Below are 24001 nucleotides of genomic sequence, written 5' to 3'. Positions count from 1 at the left end.
GCTGGCCCTCGTCTTAATCACACCAAGTGTCCTTTGGTCCCGGCGAGAGCCCAGCACACAAAGAGTTCACCTGGTCCTGGACGATCTGAGCTGGGACTGACTGGGGTCAAGTTCTGATGCCCTCCTGCCCCTATCCTGCCCCTCGGCACCCCTGCCTCACCCAGCTCTAAGCGAATGGCTGGATCACTGAGGGGACTCATTCTTTACCACCAGCACCGTCCCGTCCCCACCCTCCCCCACCCCCACCCCCACCCCCCGCCCATCTTACCTCATTTCTGTGTCCGAGTCCCGGAGCCAGCCCTGGGCCTCTACTCTGAGCTCCGTTCAGACTCTTCTCTCCCGGTTTTTATTTTCTTTTCTCTCTTTTTCTGTCTTAGTGTATCCCTCCTTCCCCTTTTTAAGGTTGTCTGCCGTTAGTGATATTAACTTGATTGCAACTGAACGATGAGCTATGAGAACACAGGGCGCCCACAGCTCTCTTTGACAATGACAGTGGCTGTTAATTACATTATCAAATGAGTTATATTCGTAATGATTGAAACTGCCTGTGAAAGTGTGAAGAGGGACACACCGTGCGTGTGAGAGGAAGACAAGGTGCCCCTCATCCCACCACCCCCAGGGGACCATGGCTACAGTCGAGGTCTGTGGGTCCCCCCCTCCCTGGTTGTACGTTTCATGCAGACTTACAGAGAGAGGCAGGTGTGTTTCCCAGGAGCAGACTGACACTGCATGAAGCACATGGTACACACATGTTCTTTTATGTCCCATCTGTGCCCAGAGTGAACCTCCCAGGTCACAGCCCCCCGGAAGTCTCCCCATATGCCACCTCGCGTGGACCTGGCAGGCTGGCGTGCCTCATGCCCGCTCCTCCACACACAGTCTGTGCCTCTCTCTAGGGCGGCGCTGTGAGGTCTGTGATGATGGCTTCTTTGGGGACCCGCTGGGGCTCTCTGGGGACCCCCAACCCTGCCAGCGGTGCCAGTGCAACGGGAACGTGGACCCCAACGCCGTGGGTAACTGTGACCCCCTGTCTGGCCACTGCCTGCGTTGCCTGCACAACACAACGGGGGCTCACTGTGAGCACTGTCAGGAGGGCTTCTACGGGAGCGCCCTGGCCCCTCGGCCCGCGGACAAATGCGTGTGTGAGTACCCGCCTCCCGGACCCAGCCGGCCCGCTCTGCGGGGCTGTGCAGCTTGGGCAGGTTCCTCGCCTTCTCTGTTCCTTGTCCAGACAGCGCAAGGGTTTGCTCTTCTCCAGGGTCTCCCTCAGCCTTGGGATCTGGTCAGCTCTGATTGTGTGGCTTTTTTTCCTGCCTTGACCATTGAGCGCTCACCTCACACTCCCCAGTTAGTACGTAGGACTGTCCCGATGGCCTGAGGCACTTGTCACATTCCTCCTGCCCCTGAGCTTCCAGTCAGGCTGTGCCTCCTGGCTGAGGTGCGCTTCCACCCCTCTCTACTGCCTGGGCTAACCCTCAGCCCCGTGTCCCCCTCAGAGGCGTGGTGGGCAGCTGCAGGCAGGAGCTCAGCACCTGCCCCAGACGCGCTCCTGAGCCCTGGCTCCACGTGGCACCTGTCAGCACTCTGCTGGCCTCTTGTTTTCTGGGTCCCAGGAGAGCAGGGTTGAGTGTCCCGAACAGTGGATACAGGGGTCCATCTGCCTTTGATGCCCCCTGCCCCCAGCCGGGTCCCTGGCCTCCTCTCTGGCCAGCAGGGGCTCAGGGCGGGCTCAGCAGGCCCTCAGAGCTCTCTCTCCAGGGATGTAGCAAACAGGCTGAGGTCTGAGCCTGGCCCTAGAGCCTTTGTTCAGAAACAGCTTGGGAGTCCAGGCTGCCCGTGAGTCCTCTCCGTGGGCTGCCTGCCCTCTCTGCATTGGCTGGACCCCCGAAGCCTGGACAGATGGCTCCTGTGGGTTCCCAACTCCCTTTCCTGTTCCCACCTCCAGCCTGCAGCTGCAGCCCAGGGGGCTCGGTCAGTGGGCAGAGACCCTGCAACCCAGCGACTGGCCAGTGCTCCTGCCTGCCCCATGTCACCGGACGGGACTGTGGCCTCTGCAGCCCAGGCTTCTACGACCTCCAGCCCGGGCAGGGCTGCCGGAGGTGGGTGGGGCGAGGCTGCGGGTGCCCTTCCCCTCGGGTCTGCCCAAGGGGAGGAGAGCACCAGGGAGCCTCCAGAGGGGGGCCTGGCTTGGAACGTGCATCCCAGGCCCACTGCCAGGAACACGGTGTCCTACACCGACGGGGGACAAAGGGACAGTCCCTTGGGGGTCAGATCCACGGCCCTGCCAGCCCAGGATGCAGGCCAAGAGCAGCCCTATGGGACGTCCAGGTGGGCAGGGGGCCGGCTTGGTTTCTGATTCCCTTCTCAGTGACGTTGTCACTCGGTGACCTTTTGGCCGCAGCAGCACCTTAGACAGCATCTTTGGGGACCATTAGACTCCAGGGAAATGCCCAGTGAAGCAAACAAATTTCTTCTTTGCGTAACTTCTCAGAGCCTTGAATATGCTGATTGCATTGTGACTTTCCCATAGAGGAGTATAGTCTCCAAGATGTATATGTCCCCATAGCCATTGCGGTGGGGGGGGGGGGACATTTGTGAGACTGCTTCCTGGAACACAGCTTAGGGGAAGCTGTCTGACGTGGACCAACATGGAGATGGGGTCTTGTCAGCAGAGGGCGTGATCTGAAGGCCCCTCACCACGGCACCAGTGGCGGCTGGGCTGGGGGTCACCCAGAGCTTCCTCAGACCCAGGTCCTTCCCTTGTCACAGCTGTAAGTGCCACCCGCTGGGCTCCCAGGAGAACCAGTGCCACCCTAAGACGGGGCAGTGCCCCTGCCGCCCAGGCGTCCAGGGCCAGGCCTGCGACAGATGCCAGCTCGGCTTCTTCGGTTTCTCCATCAAAGGCTGCCGGGGTAAGGAGACCAGTCCTTCCTGGCCTGCCTGGAGGGCGTGGTCTGAGGTTTCTGGGCAAAGAGGGGACAGTGGCCATGCAGCAGGAGAGAGAACAGTCAGGCGCAGATGGGTCTCGGAGCAGCCCTGCAAACGTAGAGTGAGCGAGCAGAAGGTGCCCTGGGGACCAAGGATCTAATCCCAGATGCCGCTGCTCCATTCCTGTGTCCCTGGGCCCCTGCGTCACCGCCCTGGGGCCTCAGTTTCCTCCTTTGTGCAGTTAGAGTGCATGGTAATGCACTCTCAGATCCCGGGGACTCTGAAAGAGGTCAGCCTCCCGGGACCACCTCTGACCTCTGAATCCATTTCCCGGGAAGGACCCAGGAATGTATTTGGGCTGCCTAGGGGGTCCTGGAGCAGCCTGGTGTGAGGCTGCCGGGGACCTGGGGCTCCTGGTGCAGGGTGGCCATCCGGGTACCCAGCCTGTTCCGCCCTGGCCTGCAGCCTGCAGGTGTTCCCCACTGGGCTCCGCCTCGGCCCAGTGCCATGAGAACAGCACATGCGTGTGCCAGCCCGGCTTCGTGGGCTACAAGTGTGACCGCTGCCAGGACAACTTCTTCCTCACAGCCGACGGTGCCCAGTGCCAGGAGTGCCCGTCCTGCTATACCCTGGTGAAGGAGGAGGTGAGCCCGCCCTGCCCAGGCCGCGCCCAGGCCATGCCTAGGCCTGCTCCGTCTTCTGTTCATGCCCGCTCCGTTGTCAGGACAGAGGTGTGGTGGGCTGCATTCCTGCAGGCGCCGTGGGTTGGGGAAGGGAAGGGGCAGTGACAGGCACAGGGTGGGCAAGGCTGGTTCTCAGAGGTCTCGTGTGTCCTTAGCTGTGGGGCCCAGGGACCCTCAGGGAGAGCGGCCGGGCCGAAGCCAAGGGTGTTTCCAGGGAGTGTTTCCTTCCCTGTCACCTCCAGGCTGCCAAGCTAAAGGCCAGGCTGACCCTGCTGGAGAGGCGGCTACAGGGGTCCACCTGTGGCAGGCCCTGGGGACCAGTGGACATTCTGCAGGGAGAGGCCCCACCAGGGGACGTCTACCAGGGCCACCACCTGCTGCAAGGTACAGCGGGAGCCTGGGAGGCGAGGGGAGGGCTGGCTGCTCAGATCCCCCTTGGGGGCCCTTCAGCCTGGTCTCAGGGTGCTCTGAGGCTCCCAGGTCAGCCCCAGGAGAAGCTACTTGCTGGGAAAACCTCCTTGCTGAGGTGGGTTCCTCCTATGGTGCAGTCCTGTCTCCCCATGGACCTCTCCTCCAAGGCCCCTCGCCCAGTTGTACCTTGTAACTCTATTAGTATCATTGTCTTACTATAGCATTGATCCCCAAGCCCCCTCCCCCATCCAGACTGTAAGCTCAGTGAGACTCTAAGGCTGGGTTCATTCATTAACGCACTCACCCAGCAAGTAATTGTCGGGGCGCTGTCCCAGGTGCTGAACAGGTAAAGCTCCTGCTCTCTTATCTGTTGGCCATTTTGTTCACTGCTATCTCCCCAGAATAGAAAATAAATGAGGCCCTAGCCAGTTGGCTCAGTGGTACAGTGTTGGCCTGGCATGTGGATGTTCCAGGTTCAATTCCTGGTCAGGGCACACAGGAGAAGTGACCATCTGCTTCTCCATCTTTCCCTCTCTCTTCTCTATTTCTTTCTTTCTCTCTCTTTTCCCCTCCCACAGCCATGGCTCGAATAGTTTGAGTAAGTTGGCCTCAGGTACTGAGGATGACTCCATGGCCTCACCTTAGGTGCTAAAAATAGCTCAGTTGCTGAGCAATGGAGCAACAACCCCAGATGGGCAGAGCACACCTAGTAGGGGGCTTGCCAGGTGGATCCCGGTTTGGGAGGATGTGGGAGTCTGTCTCTCTGCCTCCCCACTTTTCACTTAAGAGTATTAAAAAATAAAAGACATAAATAGATAAAGGGGGGGGGTAAAAAAACTGCACCTAAAGCCAAGTGGAATCTGGCCTTAAGACACTGAAATTTAGGGAGCATTGAAAGCAAATTGGTTATTTTGTGAAATTTCATGTTCATAAGTACCTATCCATATTCCTTTAGCAGCCAGATATAAGTGAGCTGAGCACCTATTAGCAAGACTAATTATCCAATCAGGGAGCTACCCCATGCCGCGTGTTACAACGCCCGTTCTGAGCCACGCTGTAAATTACATTTCTGACTCGAGGTTGTTTTACTGCCGCCCCAGACTCAGGAGTTGCTTGTCACCACAAGCAAGCCTGGGTTCCCGCCAGCCCCCTGTCTGCAGCTGACTTCCTGTGTGGGGGACATTGGGTCTCTGGGCCTCAGCCTTTGCATCTGTAAAACTAAGAGGCTCTTCCTCGGGACCTGACTGGCGGTGCTCAGGCCTGGCGCTCAAGGGAAGCTGTGCCCAGGAGGAGTGGAGGGCGTGAACAGGGTCCGCTGAGGGCAGGGGGCTTTGTGTGAAACCTCCATCACTCCGTGACCCCCTGGACTGTGGGCTTTCTGCAGGGTTCCGGGAAGCCTTGCTGGTGCAGGTGACAGGCCTCGCGGATGCTGTAAAGACTGCCCGGGAGCAGCTGCAGGTGCTGAGCGAGAGTGCCCGCTGCGCCCAGGCCGGTGCCGAGAAGACCTGTGTCCAGCTGGCAGACCTGGAGGAGGCGCTGGAGTCCTCGGAAGAGGAAGTTCTGCATGCAGCCACCATCCTGGCATCTCTGGTACCCCAGGAAGCCCCCGTGCCAATGACCCAGTGACCTTGGGCATGCCTCCTTCCCCTTTTTGGGAGGCTCGGTTTCCTCATCTGCCAAAATGGGGGACACATAGAACCTCCTTCACTGGCTCAGGGAGCTAACGTGCACAAAGAATGGGGCCTAGCCCAAGCAGTGAGTGCCCAGCAAGCGGTAGGTGTCATCACTGTCCCTTCCTCGTTCGTGGGCCCTGCTCCCTGGATGCTGACTTCGAGCATTTCTGAAGCACCGTAATGGCACTGTACGGTTCTGCCCAACAGCTTCGCCGGGTGTGGCCCGCTGCCCTGCAGGGATGGGCCATCAGTGTTCTCTTCTCCTCTTTTCTCCAAAGGTGATTCCTCAGGAAGTCCCCGGCCAGCCCACCAACTGGAGCCGCCTGGCCACAGAAGCCCGCGCCCTTGCCAGGAGGTGAGTCCCCAGACCATGGGAACATGGTGAGGTCCTGCCCACATCATTACGAACAGAGCCCACCCCTTCTTCTCGGGGGTCCCAGGGTCAGAATCAGCCCCACAGGCATCCCGACCCTAGGGGTTGAAGCCAGATGAGGACAAGGTCTGCCTGGCTGGGGGGAAGTGTCACCACCGTGGGAAGGATAGGCATGTGAGGGCAGTATAAGCACCTCAGAGATGCTGGGGCCGGGGCACAACGGCACCTTGGCCAACCGAAGGCATCTGAGAGCATCTACTGTCTTTTTAAAAATAACAGCTTTAGTGAGATGAAATTTGCATGTCCTACAACCCACCTGTTTAAAGTGTACAACTCAGTTGTTCTCAAGTGTACTCATAGTTGTGCAACCATCCCTACAATCAACTGTAGAACATTTTCATCACCCCAAAACAAATCTGGTACCCATTAGGCTCCACTCTCCATGTCTCTTCAACCTCCCCTGCCCCTGGTGACTACTAATCTATAGAGTTACCTGTTGTGGACATTTCACGTACATGGAATCACACAATACATGGTCATTTGTTTTTGTTTTTGTTTTTTTCTTATTAAGCGAGAGGATGAGAGGCAAGGAGGCAGAGAGACAGACTCCCAAATGTGCCCCTACCAGGATCCACCAGGCAAGCCCACTAGGGGGCGATGCTCAGTTGCTTGGCAACTGAGCTATTTTAGCACCTGAGGGGAGGCCATGGAGCCATTTTCAGCGCCTGGAGCCAACTTTCTCAAACCAATCAAGCCACGGCTGCGGGAGGGGAAAAGAAAGAGATAAAGAGGGGGGGGGGGATAGAGAAGCCAATGGTCACTTCTTCTGTGTGCCCTGACCAGGAATCAAACCCAGGATTTCCACACACCAGGCTGACACTCTACCTCTGAGCCAGCCAGCCAGGGCCAATACATGGTCATTTGCATCTGACTTCTTCCACTTAGCAGAATGGTTTCAAGGACCACCTAGGTGTAGCATATACCAGTACTTCCTTCCTTTTTTTTTTTTTCTTTTGGTAATTTTTTGAAGTGAGAAGTGGGGAGGCAGACAGACAGACTCCTGCATGCACCCGATCGGGATCCACCCAGCATGTCCACCAGGGGGTGAAGCTCTGCCCATCTAGGGTGTTGTTCAGTTGCGACCAGAGCCATTCTAGCGCCTGACATGAAGGCCATGGAGCCATCCTCAGTGCTCGGGCCATCTTTGCTCCAATGGAGCCTTGGCTGTGTGAGGGGAAGAGAGAGATAAAGAGAAAGGAGAGGGGGAGGGGTGGAGAAGCAGATGGGCACTTCTCTGTGCCCTGACCAGGAATCGAACCCAGGACTTCCACATGCCAGGCCGACGCTCTACCGCTGAGCCAACCAGCCAGGGCCAGTACTTTCTTCCTTTTTTTTTTTTTTTTCTTTTTTTTTTTTCATTTTTCTGAAGCTGGAAACAGGGGGAGACAGTCAGACAGACTCCCACATGCGCCCGACCGGGATCCACCCGGCACGCCCACCAGGGGCGGTGCTCTGCCCCCCAGGGGGCGATGCTCTGCCCATCCCGGGCGTCGCCATATTGCGACCAGAGCCACTCTAGCGCCTGAGGCAGAGGCCACAGAGCCATGCCCAGCGCCCGGGCCATCTTTGCTCCAATGGAGCCTTGGCTGCAGGAGGGGAAGAGAGAGACAGAGAGGAAAGTGCGGCGGAGGGGTGGAGAAGCAAATGGGCGCTTCTCCTATGTGCCCTGGCCGGGAATCGAACCCGGGTCCTCCGCACGCTAGGCCGACGCTCTACCGCTTTCTTCCTTTTTACAACCAAATAATATTCATTGTGTGGCTGTGACACATTTTGTTTATCCAGTCATCATCCATTGATAGACATTTGGGTTGTGTCATCCATTGTCTTTCAGAAACAGCTTAAGATCCTCCAGACACAGAATCTGCCCCAGTTTTTCCCCTTCAGCTGTAGCATAGGGACCTTCGCCTCATTTTACAGATGAGAAAACAGATTGAGCTGTTAAGTAACTTGCTTAAGGACACACAGCTCGGAAGTGAGAGCATCAGGATTCAAACTCAGGCTCTCTTTACCCCCCTTTTCTCTGATGACCACATAATTTATTGTCCAAACAGAGGTTATATGCATAATAAAGGGCCCTAGTCCTCATTCTGCCAGGGCAACAGGCATAAGCTCTGTGTAACAGGGACGGGGGTGTGGGTCCCCGTCCTGTCTGTCTTTGTTGTGTGTCAAGCAGAAAGCATGGCTATACTCTGGGATAGCAGGAGGCCCAGGCCGTGGGGGGTGTGGGTTGGGGCCTAGGCCCCCTTCCTCACGAGCCCTTGGCCATGGTTGGTGGATATTCCCATACAGCCACAAGGACACTGCCGCCAAGATCAAGGCCACGGCTCAGAGGGCTCTGCAAGCCTCCAACACCAGTTACACGCTTCTCTGGGGTCTGGTGGAGGGCAGAGTGGCCCAGGAGGCTCAGCGGGGCCTGGAGGACAGGTGAGCCCTCCCAGGTGTGGATGGGAGCTTGGTCTGGCCTCCTGGAGTCGACGGGGCTGGCCAGAGGCTGCTGGTTGGGAGATGGCTTCTTTACCCTGGCAGTCTGTGCAGTGGGTCAGGATGTGTGGGGTCTTGGGCCCGACTGCTGCTGTTACAGGAACCCACTCATGCATGGGGGTGCAGCTCAGCCTCTCAACAGAAGGGATGACAACCTGAACAGAAGGGCCCTCCCTCCCCTGCCGTAGCCCCCAGCCCCACCCCAGGTCCCCAAGGTAGCTCCTCTCAGGCACCAGCTTCCTTTTTGGGCTCTACTTCTCTGCTGTGAGTGGCCCCTTTGTCAAAGGGTCAGAGGAGACCCACCAAGTTCTGCCTGAGCCCCAGGTGGACTTTCTAGCTGGGGGAATCTGATTGGCCCAGCTCAGATCAGGTAGCTAGACCTGAGCCAATCAGCCTGGCTGGGGTGAGGTCACATGACCCCCTGGGGAACAGAGGTGGTGGTGGGGGCTGGCTCTCTGAGAAGGGGTGAGGGGTGGGAGGGAGCTAGGTGGGGGTCTCCGCCCCAGCAGTGCCCACAGTTGGGCAGGCTTGGCTGCCTGGGTGTGGAGAGCTGGACAGGACAGGAAAGCTGTTCTAGTTGGTTGGTTGCAGCACCTCAGGGCTAAAGGGCCACAGAGTGGTCATGCAGCCCAGGAGTCTCCGTGTCCACGATCACCCAGGGGCACAGCCGAGCCAAGGCCAAGTCTGGGCCACTATCCCTTCCCCAACACCAGGCGTTTTCCTCTTCAAGATTCACCCAGAGGAGCCAAACACTTGCAAAATGTGTGATTCTCAAGTGGAAAGCAAGTGCGAGCCCTTCAGAAGAGCGTGTTTGAATCGAATGAATGAAGAAGCGAGAATGTGGCCCCTCCACTGCCTTTTCCATTCATTTGAAATCTGCAGAGTGGCGGCCAGTGTCTGAGGCCAGCTGCTGGTCTCTGCCTGGGAGGCTGGGAAAGGCCTGCAGAAGCTGAGGCCAGGGGCTGATGGGGAAGGAAGGCCCTACGCCCTGTTCCTTGGGCCATCCTGACTCTCTGCTCTCAGGTACCAGGAGGTCCAGGCGGCCCAGAGGGCACTGGGCATGGCTGTGGCAGAGGTGCTGCCGGAAGCAGAGGAGGTGCTGGCCGCCGTGCAGCAAGTTGGCGCCGATGCAGCCCTGCACCTGACCTCACGGGCTGCCCCTGCGGCACTGGTCAGCTTGGCCGTCCCTGGCGTTCTGCGTGGGGTGGGGACGGGGGCGAATGTGGCAGCTGGGAAACCAGTGTGGCCCAGGCAGAGAGGCAGATGCCGTGGCTTATTTTTAACTCTCCAGCAGTTGATAAAAAACAAGATAATCCACCTCCGGGGCTTGGCAGGGCGCCTGCCTGGCACGGAGTTAGCGCTCAGCGATCTGGGTTGGTGATTACAATAATAATATTGGGGCGGACCTCTTTTCTGGCACAGTGGCGTTAGCCGCGGCACTAGACTACTAGACGGACTTGGGATCCATCCCAGCTCCACTGCTCCAGCCGTGGCCTTGGTCACGGATTCTCCCTCCCTGTGCCTCAGTTACCTGTCTGTCAGGTGGAACTCAACCTTTGGGTTATTCAAGGGCTACCTATTCAAGGGGGAGATGGGTCAGTAATGCACAGGGTGGTCCTCGGTGCATGCCAGCCTCACCCCCCTCTGCACCTGCCGACCTGCGCTCGTCCCCTCTGGATAAATGAACTCCATTGTGTCTTCTCGGTGACCCTGGGTAGACCAGGGTAGGTTCTCCTCACCTCTCCAGTGCCTCCACCCAAAACTCAGGAAGTGAACTTTGGAGAAAAAAAAAACACCTACTAAGTTTATCCAAATGCATTTGGGGCAAAACGTGAGCAGGACTGAGCGGGCCCAGGTTGCTAACCGGGGTCTCTGCTTCTCCTCCGCGTGTTCAGATAGCAGGCAGTGACGCATTTGGCCTGAGCGCTGGTTCCCCAGGTGCTGCTGAGGCTGTGGGGTCACGTGCAGTCCCTGCACAGTGATGCTCTCTGTAGCCCGGAGAGTCTGAATCGGGGCGTCTAGCATCCCCCAGGTCTCAGCTAAGTGACCGTGGACCTGGGGGAGGAAGGGCAGGCCAGGGAGGTCAGCTGGCTTGCTCGAGGCTGCACTTCTAGAGATTGATGGGGCTGGAATCCGAGCCTCAAGAGACAGGCCTCACCCCTCGCCCTCGGCCCTCTGCTCCCCTGTGCCCACGTGGCCCTACCGCACTGTCCCCGCCCCTGACACGTCTCACCCCGGAGAGGATCTGCCCCACGGCCCTTGCTGCCGGGCCCTGCCTGAGCCCCCCATCTCCCTGCAGCCTCAGAGTCCCCGGGCTGGAGACTTGCGCCTGAAGGCACAGGCCCTGGAGGAGACGGTCACATCCAGGGAGCGCGTGGTCACCGCGGCTGCCCGGACCCTCAAGGAGGCTGCCCACACTGTGCTGCACGACACAGAGCCCCTCACACAGGTGGGTTTTTGTCCTTTGAGGCAGAACCTGGAGGTGGGCGGGCTGCCCTGGGGTGATCTGGGGGCGGGGTTATAGGGGAGGGAGAGGCAAAGACTCCAGCAGGTTCTTTTCATCCCTGTAGTACCTCCTCCTGAAACTCCAGAGACCCTCAGAGTCAGCTAGGGCAGGAGACAGGATGGACAGACAGAGGTCGGGATAGACAGACAGACAGACGGCAGCACCCAGAGCCACGCCTACCACCCTTAGTCAGCATTAGTTACAACTGGGATGGGTCTCATTCATTTTTTCGGTCATTAGCTCACCAGCCCACACACATGGTGTGGCGTCTACAGCCCAGAAGGAGAGATGGTGTTACATGAGCAGGGAGTCCAAATAGAGTTACGGGGTGAATTTAGCCTAGTCCAGTGGTGTCCAACCTATTCAAGTATAAAGACCTCTTCAAGTTCTTTTTTAATGTTTCATCTGGAAATAATTTTAGACTTTTAAAGAAAGGTTGCAAAGAGTATAAAGACTTCCCCTGTACCCTTCACACAAATCGCCCTTATGTCCAAGTTTCTACCTAACCACCAGGCGCGTGTCAAAATAAGGAAGTCAGCATGACTGGATACAATGAACGAACTAATCCTCCACCTGACTCCCCTCCGGGTACTTATCACAGAAGCGGCTTCTCTGTAGCCTTTCTTCATTTACCTTGAAAATCAGAGAAGGGATAAGGCTGTTTGTGAGAAGTGAGCCTGCATCTGAAGACCTGGGCCCCGTGCCCAGCACATCCTGGGGCACCTCTGCCCTGTCGGGGCCTGTAGGGTGGTACCTGCTGACTTGGCCCATTACCCTTGTCTGCGAGTGGGAATGCCAAGGAGAGAGGGGCCTCCCTGGGTCTCTGGAGTCAGGGCCAGAGGCAGAGCCCAGCGTGAGGGCCCCCCCCACCAGACAGCACCCCCCCTTCCTGCCCCTCCCACCCTGCTAAGCGTTCAGAGTCAGACTGAGACACAAGGGCTTCTGGGGCAGCATTTGTGATTCCTCAAACCCATATTATTTATTTATTATTTCTTTTATTGAGCTGAAATTCACGTGACACAAAATGAACCATTTTTTTTTTTTCCTTCTTTTTGTGTGTGTGTGTGACAGTGACAGAGAGAGTCAGAGAGACAGATAGGGACAGACAGACAGGAAAGGAGAGAGATGAGAAGCATCAATTCGTTGTTGCGGCACTTTAGTTGTTCATTGATTGATTTCTCATATGTGCCTGACTGCAGGGCCACAGCAGACCGAGTAACCCCTTGCTTGAGCCAGCGGCCTTGGGTCCAAGCTGGTGAGCCTTGCTCAAACCAGATAAGCCTACACTCAAGTTGGCGACCTCGGGGTCTCGAACCTGGGTCTTCTGCATCCCAGTCCGACGCTCTAGCCACTGCGCCACCGCCTGGTCAGGCAAATGAACCATTTTTAAGTGTGCAATGCAGTGGCGTTTAGCACAGTCACAGTGTAATACAACCACCACCTCTAACTAGTTCCAAAACATGCATCGCCCCAAAAGGAAGCCCCGTGCCTCTGAAGCTGTCACTCCTTACTCTCCCTTCTTTCACTTACCATGATTTTGAGGTTCCTCTACATTGTAGCATGCATCAGCAATGCATTCCTTTTCATGGCTAAATAATATCCCATTGCATGGATGAACTACAATACATTCTGCGAGTCCATTCGTCCATCCAACCCATGTTCCTCATCTGGTCCTGTTTTGGGGCCCTGGGGAAGAAACTGTCTATGGAAGTTGACCAAGAAACAGATTTGCTGTTTGAGATACAGCGGCGTTCCGAAAAGTAACCTTCAGTTGTCCTTCCTGCCTGTAGTGGTCTTATTTCCAACTTTAAGCTATTCTGGGGCAGATAACTTCTTGGGGGAGATACTCAGGCATTAACATTTGTATAAGAAAGCCCAGGAGTTCCTGCTAAACAGCATAATGAATTGGCAGAGTTTGGGTGATGTTTTAGGACATATCACATGTGGGTTCGGTGCCCACCTGGCCTGGCTCCAGGCAGTGCACCCGCAGGCTGCCTGCCCAGCCCCTCCCTTCTCTCTCCAGCTGCAGCATGAGGCCAGAGCCGCCCTGACCCGGGCTTCCTCGTCCGTCCAGGCCGCCACGGTGACCGTCACGGGAGCCAGAACTCTGCTGGCCGACCTGGAAGGTACGCGTGCCTCACTGAGCTCTAGGCTCATCGATGCACAAAGGCCCATGGCAGCCACCGGAACAGGCTTGGCTGCAGGGGACGGGTCCAACACGTGGGTATAAGCCAAGCAGACAACTCTCTCCCTCAGGACCTGTCCCGTGACGGCTTGTCTCTCCCCGTCGCACATGCGGCTCACTAGGTCCTTGCCCACGTGGCCATCCATCCCCAGACCCCATGCGGGAAGAGAAGTCGATGCCATCGGCGCTCCAGTCCTGGTCTGGTCCGCTCTGGCCAGGGCTCCCGTTACCTGGTACAGATATGACTGCCAAGGTCCAGTGTTGAGTTGGGGCTAGAGGTAGGGACACAGAGTTTCTCTTTGGAAGGGGAAGATGGGCCGATGCCCGACCAGGCCTCTTTTTGGAGCTTTAGGGAAAATGAGGCTAAGTGTTTCCATTTTACAGATGGACAGACCGAGGAAAGGAAGTGGGGGCTACCCCTGGATCAGAGCTCAGCTGAGTAGAAACCAGCCAGTGTTACAGTTCTTCCTCTCCGTGTCCCCCTGCAGGATGGGCTCCTGTGATGTCCTCTTAGCTCGAGAGAAGCCCCCCCCCTTTGTTTGTAGCTCTGTTCCAGTGAGCCAGATGAGGCGGGAACCCACCCTGAGCACCCGATGCAGCTCCAGCAGAGGGCCCAGACCCCCTGGGCAGCGGGTGAACTGGGCTTTGCCCCCTAGTCTCTAGGTTTCTCTGCACTTGGAAGTCCTGGGGACCCCTTGCTTAGGAGGCTTCCAGTGGGAAAGGCGTGGTGGTGTGGGCTTGTCTCTGATTCATGTTTAGGAAAATGTAAACTCAGTGACATACAATGATTGAATATTAGGGTTTTAGAACATTAGAATCATAAGGGGTCTTGAAATCATGTGCTGCAACCCCCTACCAGACAGGGGACTCATCTACCCTTAGCTTGCTTGCCTCCTATGACGGTGTGCTCACTACCTCACAAGGTATCACCTTCTCACTGTTGGGTGGTTCTGAGAATAAGAACATTCTTGCAGGTATTAAACGGAAGTCTGCCTCCCTGGCGTGGCACTGTAGTCCACACAAGGACGCCCCTCAGGCCTCTAACCGCAGGTTCTGTTCCCCATTCCCGCCCCTTTTCGGAGACACCCTCTCGTACCACCGGTTGGCCTGTGCTGGGGTGGCATTGAGGATGAAAGGAAACTTTGCCGAGTGAACTGTGGAGGAGGCTTCCCCCCCAGGGTGTGCTTCAGGGCCCCCGGCCTACAGTGTGCTCATCCGAGAGGGGGTTTGTGTTCAAGTAAGTTAGGAGATGCCTTATACTGTAGCACCCTCTGAGGCCTTACAGGGCACACCTTGGAATCCTAAAGGCCCTGCCTGACTGGTGGGGGCACAGTGGATAGAGCATCGACCCGGAATGCTGAGTTTCCCAGCTTGAAACACTGAGGTTGCCAGCTTGAGCGCCGGCTTACCAGTTTGAGCATGGGGTTGCTGGCTTAAGCACAGGATCATCAACATGATCCCAAGGTCGCTGGCTTGAAGTCCAAGTTTGCTGGCTTGAGCCCAAGGTCACTGGCTTAAGCAAGGGGCCAGGGGCTTACCTTGAGCCCCCTGGTTAAGGCACGTAGGAGAGAGCAATCAATGTACAACTAAAATGAAGCAAGTATGAATTGATGCTTCTCATCTCTCTCCTCCCTTCCTCTCTACCATCCTCACATTAAAAAAAATTTTTTTTAAATGAGAGAAGGGGAGATAGATTCCCCGCATGCACCTCAACCAGGATCCACCCAACAGCCCCCATCTGGGGCTGATGCTTGAATCAACCGAGCTATTCTCAGCACCTGAGGCCAATGCTCAGACCAACTGAGCTATCCTCAGTACCCAGGGCTGATGCTCAAACCAGTTGAGCCACTGACTATGAGAGAGGAGGAGAAGCAGATGTCACTTCTCCTGTGTGCCCTGACCAGGGATTGAACCTGGGATGTCCACAAGCCGGGCTGACACTCTATCCACTGAGCCAACTGGCCAAGGCCAAAAAAAGAATATTAAAGGCTTGAGAAATCCCACAATAAAGAAACCTGGTGCAAGCCCTGGCTGGATAACTCAGTTGGTTATAGCATCCTCTTGAAATGCAGAGGTTGCTGGTTCGATCCCCAGTCAGGGCACGTACAGGAACAGATTGATATTCTTGAATCTTTCTCCCTTTCTTCTCTGTTGCTAAAATCAATTTTTAAAGATTAAAGAAAAAGAAACCTGGTGCACTTGACACTTAATTGACATTTCTCCCTGACATTTCCTGACACCATGTAGAATTAGGACTCCATGGAGTACGCTTTAAGAAACGTCACTTTTACCCTGGCCGGTTGGCTCAGCGGTAGAGCGTCGGCCTAGCGTGTGGAGGACCCGGGTTCGATTCCCGGCCAGGGCACACAGGAGAAGCACCCATTTGCTTCTCCACCCCTCCGCCGCGCCTTCCTCTCTGTCTCTCTCTTCCCCTCCCACAGCCAAGGCTCCATTGGAGCAAAGATAGCCCGGGCACTGGGGATGGCTCTGTGGCCTCTGCCTCAGGTGCTAGAGTGACTCTGTTCACAACATGGCGATGCCCCGGAGGGGCAGAGCATTGCCCCCTGGTGGGCAGAGCCTTGCCCCATGGTGGGCGTGCCGGGTGGATCCCGGTCAGGCGCATGTGGGAGTCTGTCTGTCTCTCCCTGTTTCCAGCTTCAGAAAAATGCAAAAAAAAAAAAAAAAAAAGAAACGTCACTTTTGTGTAGAAGAAGCAAAATAAATCTAATTTCTGGGTTACCTTCATAAAGCAGTTATGTCATGTTGTACTCATAAAGATGAGAAGGCTTGATTCTTTTTAAAACTTGACTTTGTCTACTGTAATCAGTACTCCTTGAGATGAATTTCCCTTACAATCTTATCTGAAAGGGAGGGAAAAAGTCTCTTTCTTTACAGAAGGAAACTTCTTTCTTTTTTTTTTAACTTTTTTTTTTTAATTTTTATTTATTCATTTTTTAGAGAGGAGAGAGAGAGAGAGAAGCGGGGAGGAGCTGGAAGCATCAACTCCCATATGTGCCTTGACCAGGCAAGCCCAGGGTTTCAAACCGGCGACCTCAGCGTTCCAGGTCGATGCTTTATCCACTGCGCCACCACAGGTCAGGCCAGAAGGAAACTTCTTGTTAGATCCTAAAACATAATGAATTGTATTTCCCTTTTTGTCTTGGCTGCTAGGAAGCTCAGAGGTAAATAGAGCATTCACTACCGGCAATATTATTATCCTAATTTTCTCACACTTCTCACTCTTCCACTTCCCATCCTTGCCCCCCCCCCTCAACCCAGAGATGCAGGTGGCCCTCAGTTTTTCATTTTAATGGTTCAACTCTTGATTGACACCTGACGAGGCAGTGGCGCAGTGGATAGAGCGTCAGACTGGGATGAGGAGGACCCAGGTTCGAGACCCCGAGGTCGCCAGCTTGAGCGCAGGCTCATCTGGTTTAAGCAAAGTTCACCAGCCTGGACCCAAGGTTGCTGGCTCGAGCAAGGGGTTACTTGGTCTGCTGAAGGCCCGCAGTCAAGGCACATATGAGAAAGCAATCAATGAACAACTAAGGTGTTGCAATGAAAAACTGATGATTGATGCTTCTCATCTCTCTCCGTTCCTGTCTGTCTGTCCCTATCTATCCCTCTCTCTGTAAAAAAATAAAAAAGAAAATAAGAAAAAAGAGAGAGAGAGATCAACTCTTGATTGACTTATCACTCTAAGGGGCCTCGAAGCCTGTTTAGAAACAGGTAGTAGAGAAAAACAAAGAGCACAACAGATTTTGCTGGGTGGTGTGCTGTAGTTCCCCATCCCTAAGGGCGACCCAGGCATTGATCACCGTGCAGCTTGTGACTTTAGTACGGATGATGATAGAATATGAACCTTTAGTCCACTGGGCAGGATGTCTCACTTGTTTGTCTGCCCCCCTCCACTCCCATAAGCCTGAGTAGTTTATACTCAGATCATGTATCTCGACCTCCACGTGTGTTGTCTGAGGGGCTGGAGCTGGTCAAGCATCGGGAAGGCTCTCAAGCTCTGACCGCCTCGGCCGGGTTTGCAGGAATGAAGCCGCAGTTCCCTCGGCCCCAGGACCAGGCTGTGCTGAGGAGGAAGGCCGGCCTCGTCCGAGGCGGGCCCCTTGTGGATGCGAGGAAGAAGACCAAGCTCGCAGAGAGGATGCTGGGAAACGCGGCATCTGTCTCCTCCAGTGCGAAGAAAAAGGGCAAGGAAGCCGAGCTGTTGGCCAAGAGCAGCGCCAAGGTCAGGGACACACCTGTGGTGACAGTGGTATCCGTGGGAGGACTATCATACCAGAGCTGCCCCTGCAGATCCGCCCCTTCCCTACATGCAGCGCTGACTGTTCCGTGCTTACCAAGGGCTCGGTGGGTTCCAGGCTCTGAGCTCTGGAACGTCACGTGGCGGACCCTGTGGATTCCTCAAGAAATAGGTGTCATTGGGCCCTGGCCGGTTGGCTCAGCGGTAGAGCGTCGGCCTAGTGTGCGGAGGACCCGGGTTCGATTCCCGGCCAGGGCACACAGGAGAGGCGTCCATTTGCTTCTCCACCCCTCCACCGCGCTTTCCTCTCTGTCTCTCTCTTCCCCTCCCGCAGCCAAGGCTCCATTGGAGCAAAGATGGCCCGGGCGCTGGGGATGGCTCTGTGGCCTCTGCCTCAGGCGCTAGAGTGGCTCTGGTCGCAACATGGCGACGCCCAGGATGGGCAGAGCATCGCCCCCTGGTGGGCAGAGCGTCGCCCCATGGTGGGCGTGCCGGGTGGATCCCGGTCGGGCGCATGCGGGAGTCTGTCTGACTGTCTCTCCCCGTTTCCAGCTTCAGAAAAATGAAAAAAAAAAAAAGAAATAGGTGTCATTGCTGTCCCCATGGGACAGGGGAGGAACGTGGGGCTTGGCTGGTTCAGTAACGTAAATCACATAACCAGGACTCACACACAGTCCTGTCTGGCCTTATTCCCTAAGCCCCAGGCTGTTCTTTAATCGGGTCCCATTCTAATGGGTGTGTGTCTCACCATCTCTCGCTGACGCACCTGTCGTCACCATCGTGGTCTTTACCTAAGAGGATGTACTCTGTTCACCCTCTGCTTGCTGCACTGCCACCCACCCACAGCTCGCCAGGACTCTGCTGAAGGAGGGACAGCAGGAACGCCGCCACGCCAGCCGGCTCTCCAGCCAGACGCGGGCGATGCTCCGGCAGGCCTCCCGGCAGGCGCTGGCCTCAGGAGCGCGGAGACAGGCGCTGGAGGAGGCTGAGCAGGTCTGTGTGCCACAGCCTTTGCCCCGTGTCCTCGTGGCCCCAGAGCCAGTGGGGAGCCGCTCAAGCTCCTCCTCCTTCCTCCCCTCTCCCAAAGGCGGGTGCTGGGCTGAGCGAGATGGAACAGCGGATCCAGGAATCGCGCACCTCCCTGGAGAAGGACGTCAAGGCCTTGTCAGAGCTGCTTGCCAAGCTGGGTAAGGAGGGTCCGCGGCTGGGCCCTGACCCTCTGGGTTCCTGGGGCCCCTCCAGGGTCTTCCTGTGAACTCTACAGGAATAGACCTCTCTGGCTGTTATCCCTGTCATTCATTCATCCATCCATCCATCCATCCATTCATCCATCCATCCATCCATTCATCTTTCCATTCATTCATCCATCCATCCATCCATCCATCCATTCATCTTTCCATCCATTCGTTCATCCATCCATACATACATACATACATTCATCCATTCATTCATCCATCCACCCTTCATTCATTCATGCATGCTGGCACAGTGCTTGATCTGGGGACACAGGAGTGAACAACACTGCCTGGACCCTGTCCCTGTCCCTGCCTGTGGGGACCCCCAGGTAGGCAGGTAGAATGGAGGCTCTAACCCAATTCTGAATTTCCTCAGAGGCCAGGCTGTTTGGACTTGCTGGAGGATAGTGGGGCCACTCTGGGTATTTCCTGGGAGCAGGCACTGCCCGGGCATCAGAGTTCGGGCCCTCTGCCTCTCCCTGCCCCTGGTTCAGTTCTTTCAAGGAGGCCTTCATTCACTGCCCGGGAACTTTGAGACTGTGGGGAGCCCTGGGGCCTGCTTCCCAGGTCTGCAGCCCTTTCTGTCCCATGTGCTTCCCAGGACCTCATTCTAGAGCCAGAGACCCTTCTCCAGCGCGTGTTCTCCCCCACCCAGCACAGGCGGTCTCCGTAAATGTGGGCCCTTGGCGAGTGGGCGGGGCCTGTGGGGGCCAGGGGCATCATGGGCCTCCCACATAACGCTGCTTTATAGATGAGACCAGCTCTGGGTTTGCCCCAGGACTTCTTTTCAATTTTATTATTTTTTTTTTTTTGTGAAAGAGACAGAGAGAGACAGAGGGACAGATAGGGACAGACATACAGGAAGGGAGAGAGATGAGAAGCATCAATTCTTCGTTGTGGTTCCTTAGTCTCCTTATTTGTTCATTGACTGCTTTCTCACATGTGCCTTGACCAGGGGGCTGCAGCAGAGCGAGTGACCCCTTGCTCAAGCCATCAACCCCGGGCTCAAACCAGCGACCTTTGGGCTCAGGCCAGTGACTATGGGGTCATGTCTATGATCCCACACTCAAGCTGGTGACCCCACACTCAAGCTGGATGAGCCTGTGCTTGAGCCAGATGAGCCCGCGCTCAAGCTGGTGACCTTGGGGTTTCGAACCTGGGTCCTCTGCATCCCAGTCCGATGCTCTATCCACTGCGCCACCACCTGGTCAGGCAAGGACTTCTTTTTAAACAACAGTAGTAATACCAACAACAAAAATTAGCAGTTGCACAGTGCCATGTGTCAGGAGACAAGCTCCAGAGTCCGCGCATGAGCTCGGTGAGGTCCCCAGACCAGGCCTTCACCACACTGCCCTCTTGCCCCTCGCTTTCCCGGTGGACTGTGGGCAGTCAGTCTCCTGGAAGGTTCAGACTGGAAGGGCCTCTAGGGTGGGGGCTGAACAGGGTCCCAAGGACTTCAGGGAGCTGGCCCACACTGAAGCTCTCTGCCCCTCTGCAGGGTCGCTGGACACCCATCGAGCCCCAGCCCGGGCTCTGAACGAGACGCAGCAGGCTCTGGAGCACCTGAGACTGCGGCTAGGCCCGCCTGGGTCCCTGCAGGGGAGACTGAGGCTGTTGGAGCAGGAGTCTGAGCAGCAGGAGTTGCAGATCCAGAGCTTTGAGAGCGACCTCGCCGAGGTCCGGGCCGACAAGCAGAACTTGGAGGCCATTCTGCAGAATCTGCCCGAGAGCTGTGCCAGCTGGCAGTGAGTGCCCCCGGCCCAGGGCATGCATCACACCTGCAGGTGTGCCCAGAGCCCACGACTACGAACCCGCCCGCATGAACACACATTCCCTCCGAGTCTGTGCCCATATCCCCTGCATCCAGCAGGAGTCAGTGTGTGCATTCGGTTCCCCCCAGGTGTGTACACTCCCCCCCATGCACACCGCAGTGTCAGTAACACGTATGTACATGCACAAGCCCATCTGTGCACATGCATGCATCACAGTAATCCACACCTCCTTCTTGAGGGCCACTGTGTGCTGCCCCCCTGTGGGTGCTGGGATTGTTACGTTAACACGCTGTGTGGCACTGACGTGCTCACTCTCGTCACTCGCTCCTAAAAGCATGGGCCCGGACACGGTTGGGACCTGGGAGGCTGAGGGGGTGTCCGCAGAGATCCAGCGTGGGTTCAGCAAGAGCCAGAGCCCCAGCCCCAGAGCTGCCCTCTGTCCTACTGCAGCCCCCAGCCCCTGTCACCCCTACACACGCACACACACACACTAGCTCTGCACAAGCAAGGCACAGGCAAGCCAAGCTCTGTCCTACTGCAGCCCCCAGCCCCTGTCACCCCTACACACGCACACACACACACACACACACACACACTAGCTCTGCACAACCAAGGCACAGGCGAGCCAAGAAACACCAGACCCTAAGGGGTTCTCAGCAGTAGAACCTGAGTTCCAGGACACCCGGGGCCATGAAGCACCCTGCTGAGCCAGCGGGGGGGGCACCCAGGCAGGGAGATCATTGGGGGGTCCCACCCCACCCCCCACCCCAGCAGGGGGATCATTGGGGGGTCCCACCCCACCTCCCACCCCCACCCCTGCAGGGGGGTCATTGGCTTCATGGAATACTTCACTCTCAGGATCCTGTGCCCCTGTCAGCCTGTGGTCTGGGCCTCAAGGGCCTGGGTCAGCAGGCTCATGGAGCAGGGAGCTCCCCTTTGTGACCCCACTGAGCCCACATGGCCCGTGACTGATGGACACTTCCCAGACTGGCCCGGTGGCTCTGGGGCCCTGACCTGCTCTGAGGGAGGCCCCTGCTGGCTGTGGAGGCCTGACTGCCTTCGAGTCTGCCCTGCTGGGGAGTCCCACTGTGGACAGGCTCCCCGCTGGCCTCTGCCCAGGGCTCCCTGGCATTTCCTCCTGGCACTCCTCCCCTTTCTCGGCCCTCTCCAACAGATGGCAGGGCCTTGGCAGCAGGTCAGCGGGTGCTACAGGGGGCCCAGGCCCCGCCCACAGCTCCTCCTGCCCCCTGCAAGGCAGATGGGCAGCAGCCCGATTCTGTTGAATGGAAATAAAGGACCTCTTTACTAGCTGGGTCGTGTGCCTTCGGTCCTCTCAGGCTAGCTGGCAGCAGGGGCCCTGGCTGTGGGCACACAGGCGGCACACCCTGAGTGGGACACGCCCAGTGCCCAGGGAATGGGAGGAAGAACATGCATTGGTCCATCTTGGCCCACACAGTAGCAGGAGTGGCAGAAGCTGAGCCCACTGGCTTGGCCAGGATCTTCCCACTTCGGGGAGGGGGCGGTGTTGCTGCGGTCCTGTGACCATAGGCACCTGCCCTCTCTCCTCTGTTCCAGGGGGCTTGTTGGGCAAAGTTGAGGGGCTGGACAGTTTGAGGGGTGGGGTACAGAGACATCCTCAGCTGACCTCTGCTTCAGTCTGAAGACACTGAGGCAGGAAATGAACTCAAAACCAAGTGTCCCACAGCACTGAAAGGCTCAGGCAGGGGTTCTAGTGAGGAGGGGGAGGGCTTTGGGTCAGGTCCCAAGGAGTAGGGAGATGGAGGGGAACCTTCCAAGCAGGGGAGTCGGCAACAGCCCAGGGTTTATAAGGTGCGGGCGGACGTGGTCCGTACGGGTCATCCTGCAAACAGTTTGCAGGGGCAGTTTGTGCCGCCCTCGGGGCTCTTGGCCAGTTAGGCCTGAACGAAGTTGGTTTAAGCAGAAAAGGGGAGTTCCCATTCAGACGACATGGGAGGGTCTCCTGGAATCCCGGGGTGGGAAGGGCCGCCAAGCCTCTGAGAGAGCCCGGGCTGGAGCCAGAGCGGTCTCCCCGGCTGCCGGTCAGGGAGCTTCCCTCTCGGGCTCTGCCTCTGCTCTGGCCGCGTTCGCTCCGGGCCTGCCTCTCTGCAGAGCAGCTTTCTGGTGTTTCCCGCACTGGATGAGAGAAGAGGCTCCCACTGCTCCCACCACCACGGCACCGGGTCGACAAGTCATCAGGTCAAATCCTTGGCAGAAACAAGCTGGAAACTGTCCTGATTCCACCTTCCCAGGAAAGGTTGACCCAGCTCAGGCTAGGTCCCCCCACGCCCCACTCCTGTTCAGAATAACAAGGGTCTCTGTGTCCAAGGCTGTGTTGTGGGAGCTGGGCTGTGCTCCCCCCCCACAAACTTGCTGGGGGAGGGTGTTCAGGGAAGAGGTGTGCTCCTCCACGGAGAACCTGAAAACCGACCCAGGCAGGATGCACGGGAGGGGGGCGTGTGGTGAACATTATGGAGCTGGGAGAGACTGGGTAAGTTTGGGAGGGAGGACAGGGACAGGGAGGTCTAAACAGGAGGCTGTTGCTTTACAGTAAGTTTAATGATTGGTGTTTGGTGTTAGATGGTGCCAAAGAGATGAGGTTTTTGTCCCCAGCTCCCTCTACCCCTCACCAGCTTCCCTGCTGACAGAGGTACACAGCCTTCTGGTGCCTGCTCTTGGCATTAGACCCTTATCGACCAAGCCCAGTTCCAGCATCCCCGATGGGTGGAGGAGAACAGGCCGTCTCTCCATTCCACAGTGACGTACCTCCGGCCTGACATCTCATGACTCATGCGGTCCGGTCACGCCTGCTGCAGAGCCAGTCTCTGGCCCCAGAGGTGGGGCTGCGCTGCATGGAATGTGGCAGCTGTTGAACACCTGGCTAGCAATGCAGCCCGGCAGCTGAGCAGTGGGAGGTGGGGTGGCCCCTGCACTGCAGAAGGGCTAACCAGGGCCAGCCAGCCCCACTGGGCAGGGCAACAGGCCATCTGAGCCTGGTCTGGGTAGTGAGTTATGAGGGCTTTGCTCTAAGTAAATTCTCATCTCTGGTCTGCAGGTGGAACATCTTCCATCAACCAAGGGTTGTAACTCTTAAGCCTTTCTTCCCTCCAAGCTTTTACTTTTATTACTTGCTTAAACTCCGTGGAAGTAATGAGTTGTAACAGTCTCTGCTTGGTGACAGATGCTTGTTTCCTCCATTCTGCAGATCAGGAAACTGAGGCTCAGACAGGTCAAGTGACTTGCCCAAGATAACACAGCTTGGCCAGATCCAAATTTTAATGGTGAATAGGGAAGGAGAATGCCTGGATCCAATCCCCAGGGACATGCTCAGTGTGGGGGTGGGGGTGGGGTGGGGGTGGGGGTGGGGTGGGGGTGGGGGTGGGGGGGGCACATTGCAAGTGACCAAGTGTGCTATTTGCCC

The 24001-nt window shown here is 56.8% G+C and overlaps 1 protein-coding gene across 1 annotated transcript in view; it reads left to right on the top strand.

The window, feature by feature from the left end:
* Positions 1–21870, top strand: part of LAMC3 (laminin subunit gamma 3) — a 66387-nt gene extending 44517 nt beyond the window's left edge. The window contains exons 14-28 of the mRNA XM_066255938.1: positions 897–1142; positions 1946–2099; positions 2770–2912; positions 3394–3572; positions 3854–3995; positions 5407–5612; positions 5974–6050; positions 8418–8552; positions 9633–9780; positions 10909–11058; positions 13139–13241; positions 17341–17540; positions 18402–18548; positions 18643–18742; positions 20289–21870. Of these exons, the coding sequence (XP_066112035.1) occupies positions 897–1142; positions 1946–2099; positions 2770–2912; positions 3394–3572; positions 3854–3995; positions 5407–5612; positions 5974–6050; positions 8418–8552; positions 9633–9780; positions 10909–11058; positions 13139–13241; positions 17341–17540; positions 18402–18548; positions 18643–18742; positions 20289–20539 (2381 nt within the window). The 3' untranslated portion in view covers positions 20540–21870. The remainder of the gene's footprint in view (positions 1–896; positions 1143–1945; positions 2100–2769; positions 2913–3393; positions 3573–3853; positions 3996–5406; positions 5613–5973; positions 6051–8417; positions 8553–9632; positions 9781–10908; positions 11059–13138; positions 13242–17340; positions 17541–18401; positions 18549–18642; positions 18743–20288) is intronic.
* The last annotated feature ends 2131 nt before the right edge of the window (positions 21871–24001 follow it).

This window comes from Saccopteryx bilineata, chromosome 2, assembly GCF_036850765.1.
Source record: "Saccopteryx bilineata isolate mSacBil1 chromosome 2, mSacBil1_pri_phased_curated, whole genome shotgun sequence".
NCBI lineage: Eukaryota > Metazoa > Chordata > Mammalia > Chiroptera > Emballonuridae > Saccopteryx > Saccopteryx bilineata.
The sequence above is the reverse complement of the archived record's forward strand: the minus strand, read 5'-3'. Positions and strand labels throughout refer to the sequence as shown.